A 25,530-nucleotide genomic window follows, 5' to 3' on the forward strand; every position below is an offset into this window, starting at 1 on the left:
ATCCCTTTCCGCCATACGCTGCGGAGCATCGACCTTGTTTTGGTCCGGGAAACGCGCAGCTTGATACAGCCACCAACTATGGCGGACACCGCTTCGACGTCGTCGTCTTCGGCGGCGTACCTTTCGGGACCCTTCCCCTCGGCTCGAGCACTGACCGAGAACGATGTCACACCGTCAGTGCCACCCACTCGGTCAGAGGAGAAATCTGCGCCTACGCATCTCTACACGGATCTGCCGCCTCATCTGATGCAGGCAGACAACACACCCGACTATCTGCGGCTCATCCTCAATGCGGACGTCTACGATCTAGTAAAGCAGACACCGCTACAGGCGGGAGTCAACCTGTCGTCCAAGTTGGGCTGTCAAGTGCTTCTCAAGCGCGAAGATTTGCAGCCCGTGTTCAGCTTCAAGCTGCGTGGTGCGTTCAACATGATGCAGCAGCTCGATTCGGAGCAAAAGTGGAAGGGGGTGATCGCTTGTTCGGCTGGCAACCACGCGCAGGGTGTAGCTATGGCGGGTGCGCATCTCAAGATCCCGTGTACGATTGTGATGCCCAAGGGTACACCGGAGATCAAGACGGCGAATGTCAAGAGGCTGGGTGCCAAAGTGGTGCTGTTCGGACAGGATTTCGATGAGGCCAAGGCAGAGTGTACGCGGCTGTCCAAGGCGTATGGGTTGACGATTATCCCGCCGTTTGATCATCCTCGCGTGATCGCAGGTCAGGGTACGATCGCTGTCGAGATCTGCCGTCAGACAGACATGTCGCAAGTCGACGCTATCTTCTGCTGCGTAGGTGGCGGAGGCTTGCTGGCCGGTGTGGCGGCTTACATTAAACGCATCGCTCCGCCGCATGTCAAGGTGATCGGTGTCGAGACGTTCGATGCGGATGCACTGGCTCAGTCGCTCGAAGCTGGACATCGCGTTCTATTGAATGAAGTCGGGCTTTTCGCCGACGGTACCGCGGTGCGCATCGTGGGCGAGGAATGTTTCCGCATCTGCCGCGATACCGTCGACGGCGTGGTGCGTGTAACGAACGACGAAATCTGCGCCGCTATCAAGGACACGTTTGAAGACACACGCTCTATCCCGGAACCGTCAGGTGCTCTCGCCGTCGCCGGTATGAAGCGCTACATTGCCGCGCACAATCTGCAAGGCTCGGGCAAGAAATTCGTCGCGCTCGTCTCGGGCGCCAACATGAACTTTGGGCGCTTGCGCTTCGTTGCAGAACGTGCCGAGCTAGGCGAAAACAAAGAAGCGCTCTTGAGCGTCGAGATCGCGGAAGAACCGGGCGCGTTCTTGAAGCTGCACAACCATATCAACCCGAGGATGGTGACCGAATTCAGTTATCGATACGGCGATAGCAGCAAGGCACAGATCTTACTGTCATTCATGCTGAACGGCACCAACGCGCGTGCTGCTAGCGCGAGCAGCGAATCGCAATCGCATGCGAGCGGCGCCGTACCTGTACCTGAAGTGGTGACGAATACGGCCTCGACTGGTGATGCGTCGATCTCGTCGTCAAGCGCATCGATCGATACAGATGTGAACCAGCTCGCTCAGTCGGTGGCGCCATCGACACTGTCGACGTCGAGCGAACTCGCGTCGATCCTTGCCGCTCTCACTGCGGACGGCATGACACCGATCGACCTGTCAGGCGACGAAGTGTCCAAGTCGCACCTCCGCTACCTCGTCGGCGGCAAGACGAGCGTCGCCAACGAACGCATTTTCCGCTTCGAGTTTCCGGAACGTCCCGGTGCGCTGCGCAAGTTCTTGGTCGGAATGCAGAGCGGCTGGAACATCAGCTTGTTCCATTACCGAAACCACGGTGCTGACATGGGCAAGATCTTGCTAGGCATCCAAGCGCCGAAACAAGATGAGATCAAGTTTGAAACCTTCCTCAAGGAGCTCGGATACCAGTATCATGAAGAGACCAACAACCCTGTGCTGAGGAGATATCTCGCACAATAACGTCTTTGTACCATTCACCATTCGCTCACTTGTACACACCACCTGCAGTGCACAGTCGATCGCATTTGCATCATCACAAACACACTTAGACCGTATCCTTCTGTGTGCGATTTACCATGAGACTCACTCTCGAGCTCATCTGCTTCCAACATATAGACCACTTGCGTATTGTTGTTCCGCCTGGCGAACCAAACCATGTGTGCGTCGTGATCGAAATGGGCGCTCATATTCACACTTGTGACGACAGCGATGGCCAAACGCGATCAAATCAACGCTTAGCCGTGCTTGGTCATCACTTGACACGGTGGCGGCACTACACATATGCGCGCATGTCGTAGAATGTTGGAAGGACCTGCAGTCTTGGAATCTTGACAGCGACGGCTTCGTCTTGGTGGAGATGGCGCCAGCTTAAGCGTGTTGTGCGTGTTGTGCGTGTCAAGGATCATCTTGGCAAACGGGAAACGCTTGCGACGCATGCTTAGCGTATACACTTGGCGTTGTTGTTCAGTTGCATATCAATCGTATCATGATGTTGGCTTTGTTCGCAGTCCTCGGTCGGCACCTACATGTGTTGGAGGAATCGCTGTTGGAAAAATCGATGTTGTCCTGCACCGATACTACAAGGCCAGAGCCGCATGATGCAGTGTCGCGGTGCGTCTCGATCCGAGTTGCATAGAGTCGCCCAAGCTTGCCAAGGCATACTAGTGTCACAATTGGTTTTAATCAAGCCTCACCAAAGCGGTTCGAGCAGCGTGCGCGATCATGAGCGCCAAGTTTGGCGTGTCGCTCGTACCCACCTCGGACTTTATGCGCTCCGAGTTGTGCGAATAGTGACGCGAACGCATGGATATCTACGAGTTTCTCAAGGTAGCCGCGTATTGGCGTTTGGCTGCGGTCAAGCAGGCTGTCGTTTCGTAGCGTCGCTAGCGGCGAGCATTCGTGATTGTTGAGTGGCAGTCGGACGAGGTTCGGCTGCAAAGACGTCACGTGTCGCAGAGGTGCGTGTTGGTCGGTGGCTCAACGCGTGTCGCCAAGCGGAGGACGATAATCACATATCATGGATGCAGCACCCCGCTCGCAGTGGTTTCGCTCTCTCCTTGGCTCTTATGTGGTTTTCAGCCAAGGTCGCATTGTTGGCCGTTCTGGGGTCGTCAAGAACGATTAGCTCCCCTGGTGAGTCGCACTCAGTCGTCGGCCTCAAGCCTCGACTGTAGCACTCCGGCCAGCCTCAATGGTCCAGCGACCTCGGCGGGCCCTAGCACTGAGCTCTCCACCCGTTCGGCTGCCCGAGCGACATCCCAGATGTCCCGGCGGCGCAAAGCTGCACACTTGCACTCGGTCCTGCCACAGACCGAGGCTTCCAGCTCACGCCATTACACAGCGCTCCTATACCAGTCGCTTGCACTTACAGCGGCGTTGTTGCCGCACGTCGACACAGCGACTTGGATATCCCCCTGCAATAAAGGCTGTGCACATGTTCTTGTACACACTGCCACCTCCACCGAACCCTACGATCGTCGAGCGCCTCTGCGATACGTGTGAGCTCGCCGCCCGCCATCAAGCTGCATGCGGTGCAGCAAACATGGTCTGGCGTTAGCTACCTCGGACCAGCACTTGGCGCGTGCAATTCCAAGGTGAATCATGATGTGTCAGTCTAGTTGGCTTGGAATGGGTCCACGGGACGGACACATGACAGCTGATTGAGGCTGCACCGGGTGTTTCGCGAGCGCGCTTCGCGCACGAGATAGTCCTGCACTGTACAAGCGGTCCAGAACGCACGAGCCCACTAGGGCGATGTGTTCAAGACGGTCTTCACTATAGCGTTGCTCGTCGCTGATACGATGCATGCACTCATTCGAGCAAGCCAAAGCAGGCGGCGAATCGCACTCAGGATCTCTTGTCGTCCTCCGAGCTTGAGTGAGCCGTGAGCAAGCATTGACTCATGTGCGATTCGTGAATTGCTCAGAATGCCATCGTACATGTGCAACGCTTGACAGATTCGTGAAGATGTGAATGGCTCTAGATTGCACAACTTGGACGTCAAGTCACGACCATCTATACGGTAAAGTGCTAAGTGAAACGAAACTCGGATCGCACGACGAAAGCGAGGTGGCTGGCGATCAGTTGAGGGATTGGTAGCTAACCATAGCTTTGAACTTGTCGGATTTGGCCAACAAGTCTCTGTATGCGCCGTGAGCTTGCAACTGACCGGCCTCGAAGAGGAAGACAACATCCGCGTCCTTGATGGTGCGCATTCTATGGGCAATAGCGAGGATCGTGCAATTGGCGTTGCTCCTGATGTCGGCGAGCGATTTCTGGAACGCCTGTTCCGAGTGGCTGTCCAGAGCACTTGTGCTTTCGTCTAGAAGCAGCAGCCGCGGTTTACGGATCAAGGCGCGCGCGATCGAGAGACGTTGTTTCTGACCACCACTGAGTTGCGAGGATGAAATCAGCGTATCGTAGCCCTTGTTGAAGCGCACAATGGTGTCGTGAATTCCCGCCGCTTTACACGCGTCTATGACGAGCGAGTCCGGGACGTCTTGCCAACTCGTGTCCTCGACGTATGCGTCCAGTAGTGCTTCTTGCGCCTCATACGCTTCAAGTTCAAGCGCAGTGAGCTTTCTGCCGCGACGAGCGCGACGAGCGCGGCCAGAGCGATGATCGCGACGAGCATGTGCACTGCCAGACGACGTGACGAAATCAGGTCGCAATCCAAGCAGCACATTAAACCGAACTGTCCCGTAGAAGATTACCGGCTCTTGTGGCACAATGGCAATGTCGCGACGAAGCACGTGGTCCGGTGTACGATCGGTTCGCATCCCGTCCACGCTGACCGTGCCCGAGGTCGGGGTGTAGAAGTTCTCGATCAACGACATGGCCGTCGTCTTGCCGGAGCCCGACTGTCCGACAAACGCTGCAAAGCTTCCGGCGCGGATCGTAAGCGAAACGTCCTTGAGTGCTGGCTCGTCTCGGGTAGGATAGGTAAACGAGACATGATCGAAACGGACTGTAGATGGGCCGTTTTTCTCCACGATTGCATCGCCACCTGAAGCACCACCGACGCTTGCCTCGACATCGTCCTCTGCCCGCTTGCACTCCGCCTTGCGTGAGCCATGTTTGGCCAATTTCGCTTCGGCTTTCTCTCTCGCAATCAACTTGTTCCTCTCGACCTCCTTTGGCCTCTGGTCCATCAACCTGAAGAAGTTGGCAGCCGACACGTGCGCCTTGCTGAAATCCGGTGCGAACGCCAACAACTGACCGCTCGCCTGCGCCGAAAATAGCAGCGCGGGCAGGACGATAAAGAAGGCCGTCTGCGAATACCTGCCGTCTGCAATGTTCTGACTACCCCACCAATACGCAAATGCATAGATAAAGTAACTGACGCTCAACGCCAAAGCCAAGAATACGTTGCCGAAAAGAAAGTGACGCATGCTCTCCCGGTACGGCTGTTGGAGCGATCGCTCGAATTTGAGCATCACGTCTTGCTCGCGCCCCAGACTGGCAACCGTCTTGATGCATTGCACCGCTTCGATGGCAAGAGCATTCGACTTGACATAGGCGGTTTCGTGACGTTTCTGAAAATCGGCAAGCACCTTCAAGCGTTGATAACCGGCAGCGAGGATGATGGGTACGAGAGCGAGAATCACAATCGCGATACGCCACGCTATGGCGAGCGAAACAGAGATACCAGCGATCAAGTTGACGAGGATGCAAAAGATGGTTCCGATCACAGTGCCCGTGACACCACCGAGGTTGTTGGCGTCATTCGAGAGAGAGGCGATCATCGAAGCCGGACTCTTGTCTTGCGCTTCGTACCAGGTCAAGCGTTGATCCATCATGGTGTCGAACGAGACGCGTCGGAGGCGGAACAGAAGGCGTTCAGCAACCAGACCCCAAACGAGACCGTTGATCGAGTAAGCAAAGAATTGGATGAGTGCGAGGATGAAGAAATAGAGACCAAACTCTCGACCCGAAGCACGCACGCCGTCGGGACCACGACAAAGCGGGTTGAGCGCTTCAATGACGTGTCCGAAGAGGACGGCTTCGCCCGAGTAGGAACCGCCCATGATGGCGCTTGTGAACAGTCCCAACACGAGGTAGGGCCATTCGCGGCGGAGCATCCAGACGATGCGCTTGAGGATCACTCGTGGAGGATAGCGGCGAGCTGCGTGCTCGATCTGTGCTTGCGTCGCCTGTTTTTCCGTTTGCTCGTGGTTGACATCGTCGCGCTCATCTGTTTCTTCCAGCTGGGCGCGACTCTTACCATTGGCATCCTCCTCAACGCTGTTGCGGTTCAATGTCGACTGGTTCGAGTCTCGAGAAGGCGAAGCCGAGCCAGCAGCAACAGCACCAGCACCAGCACCAGCAGAAGCAGCACCAGCACCAGCAGCAGCATCTTCCGTCTCGTCTCCCTCGACAACATCGTCCATCCTGCGTCGACCTCTTGGCGCCTCTGACGCATCTGCGCGTTCGCTTTTCTCGACACGCTCCTCTCGCCTTTCGCCAAGCTGCGCATGGGCCTCGTCATCACTCGTCGACGCATTGTCCGCGTCATGGTTAGATGAAGCACCAGTGTCCTGTGCAGCAGCCAGCTTGTAGTAGAAGCCTCTCTGCGCAAGCAGCTGCTTATGCGTTCCGGATTCCAACACTTTGCCTGCACCCATCACGACGATCTGGTCGTAGTTGCGAATGGTAGCGAGCCGATGTGCGATCGCGATCGTGGTGACGCCTTCCGAGATGCTATCGAGCGCGTTGGCGACCGCGCGTTCTGAATGCGAGTCCAAAGCTGCGGTTGCTTCGTCTAGAATGAGCAGTTTTGGTTGCTTTACGATAGCTCTGGCGATCGAGATGCGCTGTTTTTGACCACCGCTGAGCTTTCCGCCCGCTTCGCCTACTTGGGTGTTGTAGCCTCGTGGGAGGCGCTCGATGAACGAATGCGCACCTGCGAACTTGGCAGCTCGAATACAAAGCGATTTGATCTCTTCCAGCTGCTCGAGCTGATCTGGTGTGGTCAGCACTTGTTCCAGGTCGGTCCCGGTTTTTTCCTGCCCGACCTGCGAGTAAGCAAGCAAGGTCGAGTGCAGATGCGAGTGTGCAGGTGAGCCAACGAGGCCGTGAGCGATGGACTGCATGATGGAGCAATCAAATAGTACGGGCTCTTGGCCAACGACACCGATCTGAGATCGGAGCCATCGCACATTGTATTCGCGTAGATCGGTTCCGTTGAGTGTTACTCGACCCGCAGTAGGATCGTAGAAGCGCTGGAGGAGCGAGGCGACGGTCGACTTGCCAGATCCGGAAAGGCCGACGAGAGCGACACGGTGACCGGCAGGGACAGAGATGCTGAGCCCATCCAGCGCTTTCTCATCGGGTCGAGCTGGATAAGAGAATTCAACATTGGCAAGCTCGAGGGCGATCTCATTTACGTCGCCAGGCTGGGGCATGATTCCGTGCTTGGTGTCAGTTCCATCGATGGGCGACATCTTATCGATCGTTTCGCGCAGCGCCTGACCGGCACCACTAGCAGCGGAGAAGGTCTGCAGATAGGGTGCAATCTGACCTACGATGAACGACGCATCGAGCAGCAAAAAGATGACGGTATAAACCGATCCTACCGTACTCGGGTTGGCTGAAGAAGCAATCAGGTTCGAACCTGAGAAGAACGCCAGAGCATTGGCTGAGTAGCCCACAAAAAACAAGCTCCCCAATACACACGCTGCCGCGAGCGCCTTGAGCGTACCCTGCTTCCTCGCCAGTTCGAGGTGGCTCTGGTAGATGTTGGAGAGTCTCGGCTGCGATCCAAACGCCTGCACGACGGGCAAGTTGTTCAACGCCTCGGCTGCCAAGCTGGAAGCATGCGAGAGATGCATTGACGTGTTCTTCTGTGCGGTGGCGACAAACTTGGAGCCGAGCACGCTGACGATGGCAAAGGCCGGCAACAGCGACACCAACTGTCCGGCAAGTTTAGGGAGCTTGATGAAAGCAACAATGTAACTGGTGACAAAGTACGAGAGACTGGAGATGAGGATGCCCATTTTCTCACTCGTGCCGTTCTGTATGGTTAACAGGTCCGCCGAGAGACGCGTGCCGACCTCGCCGGGCTTGAGCGTGTCGAAGAAGGTCATGTCCTGACGTAGCACGGCGCGAAGGTAGCGTTGACGCATCTTGCGTACGAGACGCTCGCCAAGGTTGGACCAGCAAGTGGTATAAGTCCAGATGAGGAAAAAGTTGACTGCGGCGATGATGGCGATCTTTTCGACTTTGTCATCCACCGACGACAAGAAAGCAGAGGTGTTGGAAGGTCGGCTGTTGCCCGTGTCGCATCCGGCCGAGTTGAAACCATCGATGAGCTGTCCGAACAGGATACCGATGAGCGGGAGTGGGACGCCAGAGCCGACGGCGGCGATGATACCAACAACGAGCAGGGTAATGTCGGTGCGATCGGCGGCCTTGTACAGAGCTAAGTAGTTGGACGAGAGACGGATGCTGGCGATGGCAGACCTGGCTCGTTCCTTGAGGGGTGGTTTGCGCTTTGCGTCTTTGTCTCTGCTCTGTAGACTGTGACTATCATTATCATGGTCGATATCGGATGCGGAAATAACTTCATGGTCGTCTTTATCCACTTCATGGACGGAGGCTCGCTCAAGAGCCTGACTGTGCAAATCGAGTGGCTCGAAAGCTTGTATTTGCTGATGAATGCTTGGCAGATCAGCAGCATCGATAGAATGTCTCGAGGAAATCCTTGACTTGGTCGCTGATGGCTGCACGGGCAATGCAGCGGTTCGTATCGCGGTTCCGAGGTGTTTTGGTCGTTTCGACGCATCGGATCCTGCCGACACGGTCATGGAGCGTTTAACAGGACGAGGCGAGTCCCATGGTTGAACTGTGTTCTCAAATTCGGCCTCGGTCGACGTGCTTGTCTCGCCGGTGGCATGTGCACCGGTGGTTGCGAGAACACCAGGATGTGGGAAACTGGTTCCTGGAATGCTTCCGTCGGCGAAGGCGCTCAACGTAGCCCTCTGTGCCCAACCTACAGGATCTTCGGACCGGCTGTTGGAGCGCGGGCGACCCTGCGACGATGGTGGACGGTGAGCTTGCTGGTTGTCCCAAGGCTGAGGGCTGCGCATGTTGAGCGTCTCGTTGGAGGGTGGCGTGGGGCCCGGATGTGCATGACGCGGACGTACCATGTAGCGGCCATTGCCAAAGCTGCCATATGTGAGAGTGGTGTCGTCGGCCGAGTTGGAGCGTTTTCTTGTCGTTTGTCGCTTTTCGACGTCGGACAAGGCTAGAGGAGAGACTTTGGGTCGAGAAGGGCTGTGTTCACCCCGTAGTGTCGATGCGGAGGAAGTCGACGTGCGTGCGAGGGAGGCCGACGAGTGGACAGCAGCAGACGCCGCCGGATCTGGCAGGTGATTGCTGGAAGTCAGGCCGAGTGGCGATTGATCGGACAAGGGGGGTGGTCTGTGTTCCTTTTCAACAAGCGCCTCCCATTCGAGACGGTAAAAGTAGTCCTGATGATCGTCGAAAGAGTAGCGTGCAGTGGGAGTACGGGGATCCTGGTCAAGCTGAGAGAGGAAGCTGGCCGAGAGAGAGGAGGGCTGTTCGCCGCTGTTGCGATTCGGAGCGTCTATTTCATGGTGGTCTGACGAATCTTTTAGGGTGGTGCCCTTACCGCTGGATTGATTTTGAGGAGTTGCAGCCCGCTCCCGCTGCTTCTGGGACGGCGGGGAGCAAGGACGAAATTCGGAGCGACGAGGGTGGGAGTCATGCACTGCAGACGATGTCAGGGAGGAACAAGTGGCCGAAGTGGTGTCGTTTGCATCGACGGTATGGTCTCGAGCCGTCACGGCGTTTGCCGAGGAGATTGCCGAGGCAGCGATGGATGTAGGAGGTTGTAGCGCATCGTCATGACCAGCATCTTGTGATGCAACGTCGGATTGATCATTGACTCGGCCCGAAGAGCTGGGTCGAGATCTTGATGAGTCTTCGCTGCCACTGCGGTGGGCACTGCCGGAGGGAGTTGAGGAAGCATTGGACGTCATAATGGAGGCGCGCTTAGCAAAGGCCGAAATTCGTAATTTGTGCCGTAATTTGTGCTTTGCTTTGATTGCGCTGTGTTGGGCGCGAAAATCGTGAATCCTCGAAAATTCTCCGACGATTCTGTGATGATTTGAGATTCACGATTGAATTTCAACTTGGCTTGGGCTGTATCCAAGAAGGCCGACCAAATTCGATCGAACTGGATTCACGATTCGCTCGAGCACGGATCGGTTGTGGTCTGATCCCAGCTCCTGCGTCTATGGCGGGATGGATGTAGGCGGGTGGCGGTTTGTGGCCTGCCTTGTTTTGATCACGAGCAATGGTGAGAGAGGGTGACCTGTCTTTCAGAAGCTCTTCTGTGCAAAGAAAAAAAAAACATGAAGGAACCAAAGTTTCCAAGTCAGTCGACGCCTGTCTGGACGCGCGCATTTGGTTGCGCCGCTTGGGAAGGGCACGGTTCTCGTTGCCAGCGGGCGGTACTACGTTCTGGGCAAGTGTAGCCTTCGAAGAGGAAATAGGGGACAGTTTTCCAAGCTCGCATTGTCATGATCCTCGCAAACAGGGGTCTGAACGTCGCCCGAAATGGAGCAAGAGCGCATTCGAGGTGCTGCCCGCTGCTGGCTGGCTTTGAAAGCGGCTTGTTTTCCTCGAATGGAGATCATCGACAACGTCGTTGGTCATAGCCGGTGCGAGTTCTGAAGCCTCGTCTGCCAGTTTCCAAGCGTGAGATGCCGATGTTCAGCGAGTCGGCCACTTACCGAGAATGATTCGAAAGGATCGACAACCACGACAGATGTATGTCACTGGATCATATGATCGAACCAGACCGTACAGGTGGCGAGAAGCGTCTCGTTACAGGTCGGTGGTCGTAGCAGGTAGAATAAGCCGTACGCGTCGATGAGTGTCTGGAGCGAAAAGGTCTAGCAACCCCGAACTGAAGGAGAGCTGCTGGTCGTTATTATATAGCAGGAGCTCATCGACCTCGGAATGGACAAGAGCGCTGTAAATGGGCACTTTTTTACTTCTGGGAAGAAAAGATGACAAGGGACAGTGCACTAGTCGGCAGTGTTGGGCGGAGAGCAGAGCCGAGCAAAGCAAAGCAAAGAAGAGCAGCTAACGAGCTAACGACGCATCGTGAATCGTGAATGAATCGTGAATCGTGAATCGTGAATGCTTGAATTCACTCACAATTGCGTATGCGCACGTTGGGAAAATCGAGTGGTGAGTTTGTGTGGATGACGGCGCTCGGCTAATACGGGTTGTGGTTCAACATGCAACAATCTGTGAGTGCGGAGCGTGGACCGTGGCCGAGCCAGAGGGGGAAAAAAAGGAATTTTTATCAGATCACCAAATCACGAATGGGAAGAATACAACGTTAGGCGATACAAACATCTTCAGTCACAGGCGTAACTCGTGACTGTGTGACTACTGACGACTGTGATTCAAGATTCGAGCGACCGTCGAGGTGGCAAGAAAACGAGCCAAGCCAACGCTAAGGTAGTCTCTCGCGTCTGACTTTCAACTTTGTCGCACCTCGCTCGGTTTCGATTGATGATTGGTCGCTGTTGACCATGACGCCTTCTGCGAAGCGTACCTGCTTGCCTGGTAGTGTCCATGCTCATGCTCATGGAGAAACCCAGCGAATCACCGACCGCTTCACATTCGCTCCAACGTGTTGGGCGGTGTCAGCGTTCGTGTTACGGATCAGCCAGCCGAGCCGCGAGTCGCAGAAGAGCGGATCTTGGCAACACACGCATAAGCATCGCCGTTCGAATCTGGTCGGAACCACGCCATCCGTTATTTCGATGCAGCTCATGCAGACCCAACCAACCCTTCTCACACCGTATTACGCACAAACGTACGGCAAACTCTGATCTTCTCTCGTCAAGGTGGTCAGCATGAGCACTGAGTGACGTCTGCACTCTTGCGCGTCGTTTTTCAATTTAACCCGTCCAGAGAACCAAAATCCACTTTGGCACGTCGTGGCGAGTATTGCATAGCTTATTTGTATATACGGACGGTCATAACCACAGAATATCCTTGGCAACTCACGACTTGTTCAAAGGGACGAACAAGCACAAAGTATTACAAGCTATTCGTGATTTGTGCACGTTTTGAAAATACTATAATCATCATTGTGAATCGTGAATGTGGATTTATTATGAAGCAATCGTGGATCACGAAATGTGTAATGCACGATGCCCGCCGCACCTTGTCCACGGTTGTTTCGTTTCGGCTTGGTCGGTTTATCAGATCATCTCGGAGTTACAATTTGCGCTTTCTTGGCTCGCGACTCACGACTCTCACGTCTGTGACTCTGTAGAACGTGGAAGTGGACGCACGGAACACGGAATCACATCATGAACGTGGAATCGTGAATCACGCTAGACACTGTTACACCGCCACTTGGGGTGTCAGCGAACCCCGTAGCAACACAGACACGTACCTCACAGACTCGCGACTCACGCACGACTTGATGCGTGCGTGTTGCACATTGACGTAAGCTGCTCACGGCTGAAAGCCAGAGTAGCCTCCGTGATCAACCGACGACTTCAGGCCCAACTCCGGGAGCACTTACTGCACCAAACGGTTGCCTAGACAACTCGTCGCGCACGAATCGCCATCCACTAACCGCGTCCGCCTTTTTCAAGCGTTGCGGTGTGGCAGTTTGCACAGCAACACGCACGAGCGCTGTAGCGGGCTGCGGCTCAGTATGCTTAGCTCAAGTTATTGGAAAAGTCGTTTCTTACTACTCCGACTTGCACGCATCACAGCGTCTCGCCTTTGTCGCGCTACCATTATCAGATCAAGTGTACATCCGTTCATATCGGGAACAATGTAAGCGAGAACAGCTGTGCGGCTCACGATCGACCCTCTTAAAAAAGCAAAGCACCGAGATCAACGACGTGCTTCGACATGACACCTCGCAAGCCACAAAGAGCTGGTCAAGTTGTCGGTGCAGTGCCTCGAATTGTGCTGCTCTTCTTCCGCCTGATTCGGGCCACGTCGGTATTGTTGTGTATCTGAGCTGTGGTGGGTGTCGACACGTCTTGCTGCTCCTCGGTATTCCTCGATTCAGCCTGATCTTCCGAGACGCTTCCGAGCAGCATGAGCGACTCTCTGTCCGCACCGCCTCCTCGCGCCAGCAGGCGTAGCCAATCATCACCCACCTCGGACTTGAGCGCTTCGATGCGACGTCGAAACGCATCGCCGGTATTGCCACCTCGGCTGGCATTTGTATGCGACTGAGTTGTTGACGCGCCGGCGCTTGCAATGGATCGGATATCGTTCTCTTGATCGCCACCGTTTCGATCGCCATCTACGCGCAGGCCGGAGATGGCGCGCTCCAGATCTGGCTCGTACAGGCTCGTAGTGACACGCGATCGTCTCGCCAAAGCCGCAGAGGATCCGGTGCGTGGACGTGCAATGCGTTCCCTCACCAGCATCTCTGCATTCTCACTCGTACGCGATGCGTCTGTATTTCCGACAGCGCTGCTCCGAGGTGCGAATAGGTCCGACGCCACAGGACGCGCTGCAGACTTTCGTCCAAGCGTAATCGAGTCAATCGGGTTACGTCCTGAAGTGAGCCTTCCTTGACGCTCCCTTGCCCGAGTTGTCGAGTCTGACACGCATACATTCGGCACAAGCGCCAAGGCCATCGTCGAGGCTGCTCCTGCCGCTTGGTCCGTACTGGTCTCTAATCGGCCCTTTTCAGCACCTGCACGCTGCCTCCCCGACTCAGCCTTCGCTGTGCCAGCAACCTTGCCCTCACCAGTGTTATCCTCCTTGTCCGCCTTGGCTTGTTCGTCATCATCCAACGCTGCGCTGCTGTTGCCCGCCAGCACTGCGTGTTTAATCCGATCCGAATCGGTAAGTGTGCGTTGGCGGTTCGTTGCGGAAGGCTTCTGTGGAGACGAGTCGAGTTCGACCACGCGCTGGTTCCTCCTCCTTGCGCCTTGGGCGTTGTTCGATGTGCCCCGTGTACGTGGGTCTTCCCGATTGCGCGAGTTGGACCGTGACCTGGTCTTGAGCCCGCCAGCGATGCTGTTCCCTGAAACACGGAGCGAATCGCCTCCCCGGCCCCTGTCCACATTTGCCGGGCGTCCGGCAGCACGATGGCGCACGTTCTTGACCAACGTGTTGCTGGTGGTGGCGACATCTTTGGCCAGCTGCGCTTCATCCTGCTCTCCATGCGACTTTGCTCCCCTCGCCGAATCACGCTCTTGCGTATCACCGAGCCGGCCACCACTCCAGAGCGCAGCAGCGTTTGGCACACGCTCTACGATCCTCTGTCGCTCAAAGAATCCCGCCGCCTCGCCATCCAGCACCACTGTTTTCGCCTCCATTGCAAACTCGGCAAAACACTCGACGCGGTAATCCACCAGCTCCTCCACCAAAGGGTTATCCTTCACCCACACCTCTTGGATCTTGGTCAACGGTGCCAACCGGCCCACTTCACCGGCTTCATAGATCGCATTGCCGCGTAGATCGATCCGCTCAAGTGTAAAGAGTCGCTCCAATCCACAGAGGCTCTCGAGTCGGTTCTTGGCGAGGTTGAGTGCCCGGATCGCAGGCAAGGCGTCGTAGATGCCAAGAACAGAGTCGATCAGGTTGTCCGAGATGTTGAGCGATGTCAGCGCGGGCAGGTGGCAGAGAGAGGGCGGGACTACATTGAGCAGGTTCGACGAGAGGTCTAGATTTGTGACGCCTGAAAGACAGAGCAGCGGCTCGACCGGAACGAAGGTCAGATTGTTCGAGCATAGATTCAGGTAGCGAAGAAAGTGCCAGGCAAGCGAAGGTAGGTCGGCTGGCAAGGTAGGCGTACTTTCTTTGACAGCTGCTGCTTGATCAGAGGTTGAGGCAGTAACTTGGGCTTTGACAGCATTGTCTTTGGTATTCGTATTGGTAGCCGTGGCGTCCGAAGTGGACGTATCCTGTTCAGCATCTGCCGACACAGCCGCTCGTCGCAGACGCCTCGCATCTAGTTTTTCGCCCCTTCTCCTCTTGGTGTCGAGCACAACAAGATCCACCAATACATCCGTGATATCCTCGATATTGCTCTTCTTGCAAGTCAAGCTCCGCAACTGGATACAAGCTCGATCCCATCCTAGCAGTGTGCGTGGGTCTACATCGTCCAGCTCGAGCGTCTGCAGGTTCTTGAACACGTCGAGCGGAACTGCCGACTGCCCCGGACAATCTTCAAAGTCCTGGATCAATTTGCGAGCCGGGATTGGGCCTAGGCGCAAGCTTGGAATCTTTGTGAAACACGAGTAAATGTACTTGACATCCTTGCAAGGGTCTGGAGCAACGTTGGAGCCAAACCAGGAGAGCGACGAGCTTAGCGACGAGGAAACGACGCTCATACGGCTACGCATGGAGCTCATCGACATGGTATCGTCGCGGTCCTTGTCGGCAGCGGTGGCAGCGACAAAGGAGAAGTAAGAGGTGGGGCGGGCTGCAATGGGGATTCTGGTGTCAAGCGATCCTACAGGCAGTCCGAGCTCTTCGAAGCGGATGAGCAGGTAGTACAGATTGTGTGGATTCTGGCGTAGCAGCATGGGCCGAGCCATCGGTGATGAACGCGTGGCAGCTGAGCTGGGGGAGCCGTTGGATGGAGTACCAGCACTCCCGAGACCGACTACGTTCCAGAATGTGGACGACAGGGTAGCAGCTGGTGTATCGCGCTCTGTCTTGACCGCTGCATTGCGCTTCGCCGCTGCTGCAGAGGCAGCAACATCGCCCAGCCTGGCCTCGTGGACGCGCAGCCACCGGGCGTAATCGCCAATCCATCGATCGCCTGGTATTGAATCCATCTCGTAAGGGCTAGCTGTGGCTAATATGTCTGCCTACCTTGGGTGTTGCGATCGTCGCCACTGTACGCCGAGAAAGCGCTGTTTCCGCTCCAGATTTTGCAAGTGGGAAATCGTTCAGTGCATCAAAGGGCGCCAAGATCAGAAATCATCGCGAGACCATCGTGCTCAACTGGCCAGCTGATTGGGATATCGGTCTCTACCAGAGCACTGTTATAGATGGATGCGGTAGGTAGAGAATCAGCCGAAGTTGTGCGGCAGGCGGCACGGATGGCGAAGATGGAGTGGATGATGGTGATAGTTTGCAACGGACAGGGGTGCCAGATAAATGAGCACGGTTCGTGTAACCCTGCAGCTAGCTACGCACAACACTCAACGCGACTCGACTCACGACTCGGTGGCCCGCGCTTTCACCGAACAACCACAAACCCTAAATATCAGCACGCAGGGTCTCGAATTTCGGATCTGGATCGGGACGATCGAAGAAATGCATCGGCTAGATTTAGGAAGAACTGCCGTTTCTTTGTAAGATACCTTTTTTTATAGTTGTTGAAGATGAAGCAAGATGCTCTCTTGCTGCTCTTCTCTCAGCTTCTCCTATCACCTGGACAACATCGACTCGAGATCATCATGTCCGGGTCTCGCAGCGCTCTCAGTGTTGTACGTCTGGCGGCTTGTGCCAAGCCGTGCACACTTGGCTCGACGTCGTCGGTCCTGACAAGACCGTTCTCGCACTCAGCACAGCTCTGCTCGCCTGCCAAGCCATCCATCAAAGCCATCGGCGAGCTACGCAAGCTGGTACCAGGTACGTCTATGCTCAAAGCGAAAGAAGCGCTGCTTGCGTCGCGCCCTGCCAGCTCGCCCGACACGGACTCGATCGCACTGGCACTCGAATGGCTTGAAGCCGACCGCAAGAAGAGCGGAGCCAAAAAGGCGGACAAGGTGGCCTCTCGAACCGCCCGAGAAGGTGTCGTCGCTGTATCGATCCTCTCTGACGGACTTCCGAGCTCGATCGAGATGCAGGGGGAATTGAAGGACGAGGCCAAGAGGGCTGGTATTGGTGCAACGAGTGCTGCGGCAGGTGCGATTGTCGAGATCAACTGCGAGACGGATTTCGTGGCCAAGAACGAGGTGTTTGCTCAGTTGGTCAAGGACGTTGTTCATACAGTGGCGTTGTTCCCAGGATTGAGCGCACAGAGCGGAGCAAAGAGAGGACTTGTTGAGGTACCAGTGGATCAGCTGTTGGCGTTCCCGTTGCTTCCCAGCAGTCGTGAGGCGACAGGGACGAGTGTATCGGCCAAAACGGTGGGTTCGGCGATCATCGATGTGGTTTCGCGACTCGGCGAAAAGATTTCGATCGCGCGGGCTGCTGCGATCGTTGCACCCAGCGTCCCTTCACCAGATGCGACGAGGCGATCCGAAAGTGGCACGGCTAGGGGTGGATCGATCGTCGAGCTCGCTTCGGCTTTCGCTCATGGAGGCTCGGCTGGCTTCGCTGCTGCCAAGGACGTCTCGAATCCGGGCTACGTGTTGACCAGCGGTAAAGTCGCTTCGCTCGTCATGACGCGTTTCGCCAGCGACAAACTGCCAGATGCGCTGCAAGCAGGTTCGATCCAATCCAACATCCGAGCGCTCACCCGAAGTCTGGCTCGACAAGTCGCCGGTCTCGAAACCAACTGCATCGACTCGGCCGCAACTTGCCCAGTCGACGGCCAAGTCAGCAGTGCTCTGTACAAGCAGCCGTTTATGATGCTCCTCCCGGCTGCAGCTCCAAGCTTGGAGAGCAACGCTCAACCCGTTCGACAAGTCCTCTCCACCTGGGCAAGCCACAACAACCTCGACAGCAATGGCAACAACGTCGTCGAAGTCGTCGACATGCATCGATGGGAACTTGGCGAGACAATCGCCCCACCAGACGACGCTGGACCAGGATTCGCCGATGAGGTACGAAAAGCTGCTGGTCTCGCCTAGTTGCTTGCAATCCGTTACCTTCACGCCTCGTTCTCACCACGCAATGCATTTGAACATGTGAACTGGAATGTTATTCATCCTCGGGTCTGGCCCACCGACTTTACAATAGATCGTGTTCGTCAGATAGAACGTTGTAATGTTTATATAAGGCAAATCTGTGTTTTGGTCCAGCGGGATCGTTGGACGGATACGAGTAGACGGCGAACGCCTGTTCTGTGCTCAACCCGTACAAATCTGGATGGAGCAAACGGTTCTGGAAGCGTCGTAGCATTTGGAGTTGTGGTGGTTCACAAAGGAACGCCGCCTTGGCATCGACACACGACAGCAGCGCTGTACTCGCACGTCCGTGAACGAGCACCGAGACTTTGATCTTGTTGAGATTCGCCTTGTCATCAAGTAAGGATTTCCACCTCGATTTGCGCTCGACAAATTCTGTATCCACCTCTTCGAGCATGATGGCAAAACGAAAGCTGTACACGAGAGACTCGCCTTCCTCGTCTCCACAATTGACGCAGAAGCGATCGGCGCGCGGAATCAGGCGTTTGCACGTCTGGCACTCGGCACGCCCCCACATTTCGGATTTGACTGGGTTGGCCGCGACGACGCATGCTTGCACTTTGAATGGGCCAGGACACTTTGAGGTGGTGGTCAGCTCGGCAAGCGGTGTCAGTGAAACCCACTCTGGTGCTTTGCATTGAATCAAGGAGCGGCACTCTTCGAGAGGAGCGCCGGGTGGTCCCATGAACATGTTGATCTTAAGATCGGGCGAGTCGTCAGGCGTGCTGATGACATTGCCGCTGATACCAGTGCCGAGCGGTGTGGATGACGTCATGTCTCCCGATTTCAAGAGCTTGGACTCCTGCGCAGCAAGACTCTGGCGTTGAGCAGGTGTAGGAAAAGATTGCGTAGACGATAATGTACTCGCATCTGCGGCCGACATAGCTTGGATAGACGAGTGTCTTACAACCGAGCTTGTTGCATTTGGAGCTGCGTTACTGGTGTGGGTCAACGTGGCACGCGACGCGAGATCTTCGGAGTGCCGCGACGGATGACCTTGTGGCTGCTGCCCCAAAATTGAGCATTGTGCACCCTGCTGCGCTTGTTGATCAGCAGCATGTGCTGGCTGGAAAGACTGGCTGGATTGTCGCTCGAGTCGATCGGCCAGCGCTTCTTGCGCCATTTCTTCGAGGCCCAAGATAAAGTAGATACGTCGATGTTCGAGATCGATGCGCGCTTCGTGTGTGGGCTTGAGCGTACGGATTTTGATGCCATTGTCGGTGCTGCTGCCGAGCCCGCCTGTGAGGAGTCCACGCGGATTGAGTTTGGGGCGGACGTTTTGGATGCGGATGATGTCTCCTGTCTTGAGGCCTTCTGCAATGGTGGCATGGCTGTCCCAGAGGCTGATCTGGAAGACGTGGCCCCAGCCATCGGTGTGGTCGGGATAGTGAATGGGACAGTCTGTGGGCAGATACCTGTCATTGCCGCGATAGAAAAGCATGTGATTGGTGTAGTCGGTGACATAGAGATCAGGAGCAAGCGTATGGGTAAAGATCTTGACAACTTCGACAACAGTGTCGAAAAAGACATTTTCGACAACATCGCAGAGTTTGAGCATGGGCCGCGATGACCTGGTCACAATGTTGGCGTCGACGCCTTGAAGCTCGGAGAACCAATTGGCCGTGTCACGGAAGTGATCCATCTCTTCTGCACTGCATTCGGGAGGGGAATGCGATGCGAGTGGGAAGCTAGGCGAGGCACGTACGTCGCCCGAGACTGGGTCGTAGATGGCCCATTCCCAGAGCGAGATCGACTTGCCGACGGCTTGAGGCTTACCTGAGAACATCTGAATGTGAACGCCACGGATGGCAAAGATATGGCCGAGAGCAACGTTTTGCGGAATGGATTCAGGGAGCTGAGCAAAAAGCATGACGGTGATGGATCGTGCGAGCTCCTTGGCGTAGCCGGTGCCGGAAAGGCAGGAAGCGTCGGCAATGGTAATCTTGAGGCTGAAATCGCGTGTACCGCACGAAGAGCGGCGAGCGTCTCCTGCTGACACGATAACACCAATCATGTTGACGCGCTCGCCGTCGCGGACCATGGAAATGGGAGTGTAGAGGCAGTTGCCCATATGACGCGGCTTGACGTTGGGCGCATTGCGACAAAACGGTGCTGGGGCGTTGGAAGCGGAAGCTTGCCTCGACAAAGCTCTGGATGGATTTGGTGAAACAGACGAGGAGGACGAGACAACTGAGTGCGCTTCTGGCGAGGATCTAGACGATTGTGCTAGACGCGGTGGTGGTGGTGGTGGCGGCGGCGGCAGTAGTGTGGCGGATGCAGATGCGGTGGTGAATGCGTCTGTGGGACGATTCAAGCCCATGTTGGTGGAGGGAGCCGGGGTTGAAAACCAGTCGTTGGCGTGACTGGAATGACGAGGCTCTGGGTTGAGGTCTGCCACATTAGCTGATCGAGGTTGCTCATATGGAATTGGGTGCTGAGCGGCTCTAGTGGATGCTGAACTGACTTGATTCGACGGGGCTAGTAGGGTGGACGAAGAGGAGGAGGCGAAAGCTGAGGGAGTGGCGAGCTGTTCGATCCAAATGACCGAGGTGGGAGCTGTAGGATCGGCTGACAAAGATTGGTGAGACATTTTGACGACGGCATTTGCTTGGGCGAAGACGACTCGAGGAGGCGCAGCTGACATGTCGAAAAGCTGCGCAGCAAAGCCAGAAAGGTATACGATAGCGGGCGGGCCAAGGCGGTGGAGGAGGAGAAGAGGCTCGGCAACTCTGCTTGCTAGCTGGTCGAAAAAGGTGATGCGAAGGTGGGAGCGATTAGAAGGATCGGTGGGGTGAATGCAGCTTAGCTCGATGTTGAACGCGTCAGGAGAAACCGAGCCAGCTGAAGGATCTGCTTGAACAAGATGGCCGCAGATGCAGAAGGCAGCGCCTCTGCCTTTGCTGACGCCCTCGATCCAGCGTTCAAGACTGACGAGCTTACCGAGACGGTCCTCGTCGGCGTCGTTCAAGTAGCGTGTCCGTTTGCTTGCGGTAGCGATGTGGCGAGTAGTTTGCGCCACCTTCTCGGCTTCAACCGTGGATAGAAGTGGGGTTGCATGGGCGGATGTTGATGCGGCTGTGGCTGTGGCTGTGACTGTGGCTGTGGCTGTGGCTGCTGTAGTAGGCTGCGGTTGCAGTGATTTGGGAGGATTGGCGTCGGCAGACTCTCTCTTGGTACCTTTTCTCTTGCGCGGCATGATGGATGTGATTCTGGACAAGCTTGCTTGAGTTGAGCAGTGCGAGTATGACGGCAGTCGTAGAAGGCGGAAGAAGAAGAGAAGGAGGATGAGGGAGGAGGAGGAGGAGGACGTGGCAGAGGAGGAGGACAAAGGGAGGCTAGAGTTATCTGTACGCGCGTTAAATTAAGCATGCTCGCATGTCAGTCACACGTCAGCCCACAAGCTTCACAGTCGTGAGTCGCAAGTCACGAGTCCACCGTCGACGGTTTTGCGCATGTGAGATTGACAAAATTTTCAGAACGTAATCAATTCGTGATTCGTGATTCGTGATTATGAGTGTGTTGCGTGTTGGACTCAAACTTGGCGCGCCACGCGACGCGTTGATGAATCTCCTAGTTTCGTGATTTGTGAGTGGTGCGGGATTGAGGATTCACGTTTGGGGTTCGTGAGAGCAAATAATTCACAGATTCACGATTCGCGATTCACGTTTTGGTCAACAAGCGTGAAGCACCAAGGACCCTGGATTCTGTGCTCGACTCGCTCCGACCAGAGCGTGGAAAGCAAAGACAGAGTTTCAGCCAAAGGTCCCCACACTCGCCACTCACACTCGTGACTGTATTAATCACGAATGTAACTCGCGGCTCAGTCACGACTTAAGGTGAACAAACCCTTCATGGAACACAGGGCACATTCACGATTCACACGTCACGATTTGCGATTCGTGATTCGCGATTTGGGGTTACTCGTCCGAGCCACAAACTGTACAGTCACGAGTATTGTATGTATATATACCGCTTTGGCATTCGTGATTGTCAGTCACATGAAGCAAAAGTGTCACTCGACAACTCGGCGGCTTCGATTCCGATCCAATATGTCGGGTCTGTCCGATTGTACAGCTTGTACAGCTTATACAGCGTATACAGAGAGAGAGAGAGAGAGAGAGAGAGAGTGTGTGTGTGTGTGTGTGTGTGTGTGTGTGAGGAGAGTGATTCACTGTCGATGTGGTTGATGAAAGTCGATCGACGCACACTCTGTCGAATCAATTTGTGCTTCTATCACCGCTTCTCTCAAATGCGACAACACTAGAAAACTCAGCTCATATCCTCTCCTCTCCTCTTCTCCCCACTCCTCTCACACTTGACTCGGCTCCTTTCGCCCTTCTCTGCTCGATCCGTTCGACACGTTGGATCACGACCGCATCTGCTGCCACCATGCCCGCATCAGCAGATCTCTCGATCGGTTGGCACTTCACCGCCACTGACGATTCACTTTCCGAGCTCTCGGACGCTTCTCAACGATCCTCTTGCTCGTCGTCCAAGTCCAGCATAAAGGCCAAGCCAGCATCACTTCGCAAGCTTTCCTCCACATCTGCACTCCAAAAACCCGCTTCCACTTCCAACGTCGCCAAATCAGTCTCGAATAGCAACGCCAAGCCCAAGGCTAGAAAGTCGGAAACCGCTCCACCTTCCACTGCCAAAGCCCTTTCAACGTCGGACAAAGCCAAAGGCAAGCGCAAAATGGCCAGCACCCGCCCCGGCACCCACGCCGACGCTGATCAAGCCAGCCCCAAACCCAACCCCAACCCCATCCCTCCGCGCACTACACCCGTGAGCGATGCGATACGAGCACGAACCCACGTCAATGTCGTCGGCGGCCCACAGAAACTCTGCCACCAACACCATCAGAACTGCAAGGGCGCTCTTCTTGAGTGCACATTTATGCGAACGCCCGAAAAGCGTTGTCTTGGTCGCTACTGCTTCTTTTCGCTCAAACGCTTCTACGACCAGGACCCGGAGGTGATCGTCATGTCGAATCGCATGATGATCAACCCAGCAGAGCACTGTCCTCCGTCAGAAACAAAGTACGCCTGGAAATGTCCCAAGTGCCGTGGAAAGTGTGTATGCTCCATCTGCCGCAAAGCGGTCGGCCTCGAGCCACTAGGCAGACCGTTTGGTTCCAAGAGGAACAAGGATGGCACCATCGACACTGCTGACCAAGTCAAGTCAAAGAACACTCAACCCAAAGCAAACGCCCACACAGCAGCACAAGGCGCACCAGCCAAAGCAAAGACAAAGGCGAACACAAACAATCGCACGATTGCCGACACCCTCGCGGCACCACCCAAACCGAATGGTCAATCCAATTCCAAGTCGGACGCTGCCACCGAACCAGACGACGCCGATGACGGCATCTGCACGCTGCCTCTTCCAGTCAGCAAGCCCAAAACCACGATTGCCAACATGCTCTCCACCGACGTCGCCCGAGCACCGCCAATGACATTGCTCAAGCCACCAACCCAAGTTGCACCTCCTGTGTTCGAGGTGATCCCGACCAAGCTACCGCACGACAACCTGCGTGCTCGCATGTGGATCTACGAGAGCATGGTGCGCTTTGACAAGTTTGGTCTCAGCAAAAGTGTGCTCAACCAACTCGACAGGTTTGAGCACTGGACGCATGCGCTGGTACAGGACATGCTGGCCTGTCTTATCAAGACTATCTCTGGCATGACCAACATCGACAAGGGCCAACCCGCCAAACCGTTTGTCAAGATCATCAGCTCCTTTCGCACCTATGGCAGAAACTTGGAGCGCGGTGAACCATGGTTTGCTGCCACCGAGCTGTTGGCCAAGTTGGGATTTGAGCGTAAGCCTCTGAGCTTTGTCGAGCACAATGTTCCGGTCGAGGTCGAAGTGGCGGCTGCTGCGGGTTCACCCTCACCTCCCCCAGCGGCGCGCGTCACTCGTGCACGCCGAGCCAAGGAGAGCAACCAGTATGAGACAGCACGTCAACTCTCGCTTTTGGATCGGTGGCAAGACGACGAGCTTGACGAGATGCAGAGCGATGCTTATGATGACGACCATTTGCCAAGCAAGCGACGACGGGCGACGACCAAAAAGTCGATCTACGTCTATGACGATTTCAGCGATGAAGACAGTATGGCTGATCCCGACGAGAGGACGCGCGATCGTCGATCCGGACGTGCTCGCAAAGCAGTCCAAAAAGAGGTAGCACCAGAAATCAGGCTCACGGGACGACAACAGGCGATCAAATTGCAACAAGAGCAGCAGAAGGAAGAAGAGGCTGCAGCGGCAAAACAGCGACAGGAAGACCAACAAGAGGCACGTCAAGTCGAGGCTTGTCGCAAACGACGTCTGTCCGATGATAGCGGTGGGGCCGGCATCACTGTCATCGACATTTCGGATGATGAAGATGGACAAACTGATGGACGCTCACAAAACAAGAGGCGCAAGTTCGCTGTTGCAAGCTCGGACAACGGCATCGAGGTTGATCATGATGGCAGCGACCGTTATGATGCGCGAAACGGCGCCGAGGCCAATGCCAAAAACGACGTGCGCGTGGAACAAGAGATGGAGTCAGCTGACCTCGAAACCAAAATCTCGATCCTGGCTGCGCTCATCGATGCGGCGATTATGGCGGACAGCGTAGCTGAAGAGCTCAAGCTGGCGGCGGACAATATTGTGGCGCTGGAACGCGAGCAGAAGGCGGCCAACGTGGAAATGGAAAAGGAGATGGTGGAAGAGCTGGCGCAACTCAACAAGCGTGCGCCGAGCATAGTGTCGCGCGAGTATCAGGAGTGGAAGGTGGAAAAGGCGCAAATGGAGCTGGATCACGCATGGCGCAGGCAGGATGCGCGTGTGTTGGGCGAGTTGGCGATCGACACGCACGCGCTGCGTACCGGACCGTTGGGAGTAGATGTGGACGGACGAGAGTACTGGCACTTGCGTGAGTTTCAGGAGCGAATGCCCAAGTATACCGAAGGACGATACGCTTGGTGCTTGGTGGTGTTGGGAGCGGCATTTTCAACCGAGTCGAAACAGGCGCAGAGAATGTCAAGGGCCAAGACCAGGCGGATGTTAGCACGGCGGACAGAGGCGGTAAGCAAGACGAGCAGAATAACGAGACGGATGATAGCGGGTTCACTTTGCTCGACACTTGGCCGACTTCCGATCAGTCGACGCGCAAAGTGAAGGACAAAGATGGAGACCGGGATATTCGATTGGGCTTGCCCATATCGAGCATCTGCATGGGGACCAACAATCCAGGGACGATTCAGTCGTTGATCGAGTACCTACGGTTCCGACTGGAACGTGTCGAGTACGAAGAGAACGTTTCGATGCAGCAGCGCGAGAAGGCGGCTCGCGGTAATGGTTTTGGTGCGACCAATGGAGCTACGGCGGGAGATGGCAATGCCGCTGGGTTGGCGGGGACGGAAAGCATGTACAGCGTACGCAAGGCCAAGCAAACACTCAAAGATACGCAGGAGGAGAGACGCAAGCAGGTGGAACAGCTGATGAAGCGGCTGAGCACAAGTAAAGAGTACTTTGCTTGGCATCGGGAGGAGGTGGCTCCGTAAGGGATCGAGGCAGTCTGTATCAGTCACGAGTATTCTTTTGTACGTGCATCGGTGATCGACGCACTGATATGGCACTTGTGGTGCAGACTGCTGCACGACTTGCTGTGCGTCGATCGAGCTCGGTTCGCGAG

At 55.6% G+C, this 25,530-nt stretch overlaps 6 protein-coding genes across 6 annotated transcripts; 3 read left to right on the forward strand and 3 right to left on the reverse strand.

The window, feature by feature from the left end:
• Window positions 1–78: 78 nt before the first annotated feature.
• Window positions 79–1,968, forward strand: UMAG_05113 (putative anabolic serine and threonine dehydratase precursor; the record flags this gene model as incomplete). The annotated part of the gene is made up of 1 exon (XM_011389880.1): window positions 79–1,968. The coding sequence occupies one exon, from the start codon at window positions 79–81 to the stop codon at window positions 1,966–1,968; it is 1,890 nt and encodes a 629-aa protein (XP_011388182.1).
• Window positions 1,969–4,088: 2,120 nt separating this feature from the next.
• Window positions 4,089–10,010, reverse strand: UMAG_05114 (uncharacterized protein; the record flags this gene model as incomplete). Its single annotated transcript, XM_011389881.1, has 1 exon — window positions 4,089–10,010. One exon carries the CDS (start codon window positions 10,008–10,010, stop codon window positions 4,089–4,091), a length of 5,922 nt encoding a protein of 1,973 aa, XP_011388183.1.
• Window positions 10,011–12,953: 2,943 nt separating this feature from the next.
• On the reverse strand, window positions 12,954–15,821 carry UMAG_05115 (uncharacterized protein; the record flags this gene model as incomplete). The annotated part of the gene is made up of 1 exon (XM_011389882.1): window positions 12,954–15,821. The coding sequence occupies one exon, from the start codon at window positions 15,819–15,821 to the stop codon at window positions 12,954–12,956; it is 2,868 nt and encodes a 955-aa protein (XP_011388184.1).
• A 627-nt stretch (window positions 15,822–16,448) lies between these two features.
• On the forward strand, window positions 16,449–17,789 carry UMAG_05116 (uncharacterized protein; the record flags this gene model as incomplete). The annotated part of the gene is made up of 1 exon (XM_011389883.1): window positions 16,449–17,789. One exon carries the CDS (start codon window positions 16,449–16,451, stop codon window positions 17,787–17,789), a length of 1,341 nt encoding a protein of 446 aa, XP_011388185.1.
• Window positions 17,790–17,889: 100 nt separating this feature from the next.
• On the reverse strand, window positions 17,890–21,042 carry UMAG_05117 (uncharacterized protein; the record flags this gene model as incomplete). Its single annotated transcript, XM_011389884.1, has 1 exon — window positions 17,890–21,042. One exon carries the CDS (start codon window positions 21,040–21,042, stop codon window positions 17,890–17,892), a length of 3,153 nt encoding a protein of 1,050 aa, XP_011388186.1.
• A 1,193-nt stretch (window positions 21,043–22,235) lies between these two features.
• Window positions 22,236–25,399, forward strand: UMAG_05118 (uncharacterized protein; the record flags this gene model as incomplete). The annotated part of the gene is made up of 2 exons (XM_011389885.1): window positions 22,236–24,678; window positions 24,780–25,399. The coding sequence occupies 2 exons, from the start codon at window positions 22,236–22,238 to the stop codon at window positions 25,397–25,399; spliced, it is 3,063 nt and encodes a 1,020-aa protein (XP_011388187.1).
• Between the last annotated feature and the right edge of the window lie 131 nt (window positions 25,400–25,530).

This window comes from Mycosarcoma maydis, chromosome 4 (genome assembly GCF_000328475.2).
Source record: "Mycosarcoma maydis chromosome 4, whole genome shotgun sequence".
NCBI lineage: Eukaryota > Fungi > Basidiomycota > Ustilaginomycetes > Ustilaginales > Mycosarcoma > Mycosarcoma maydis.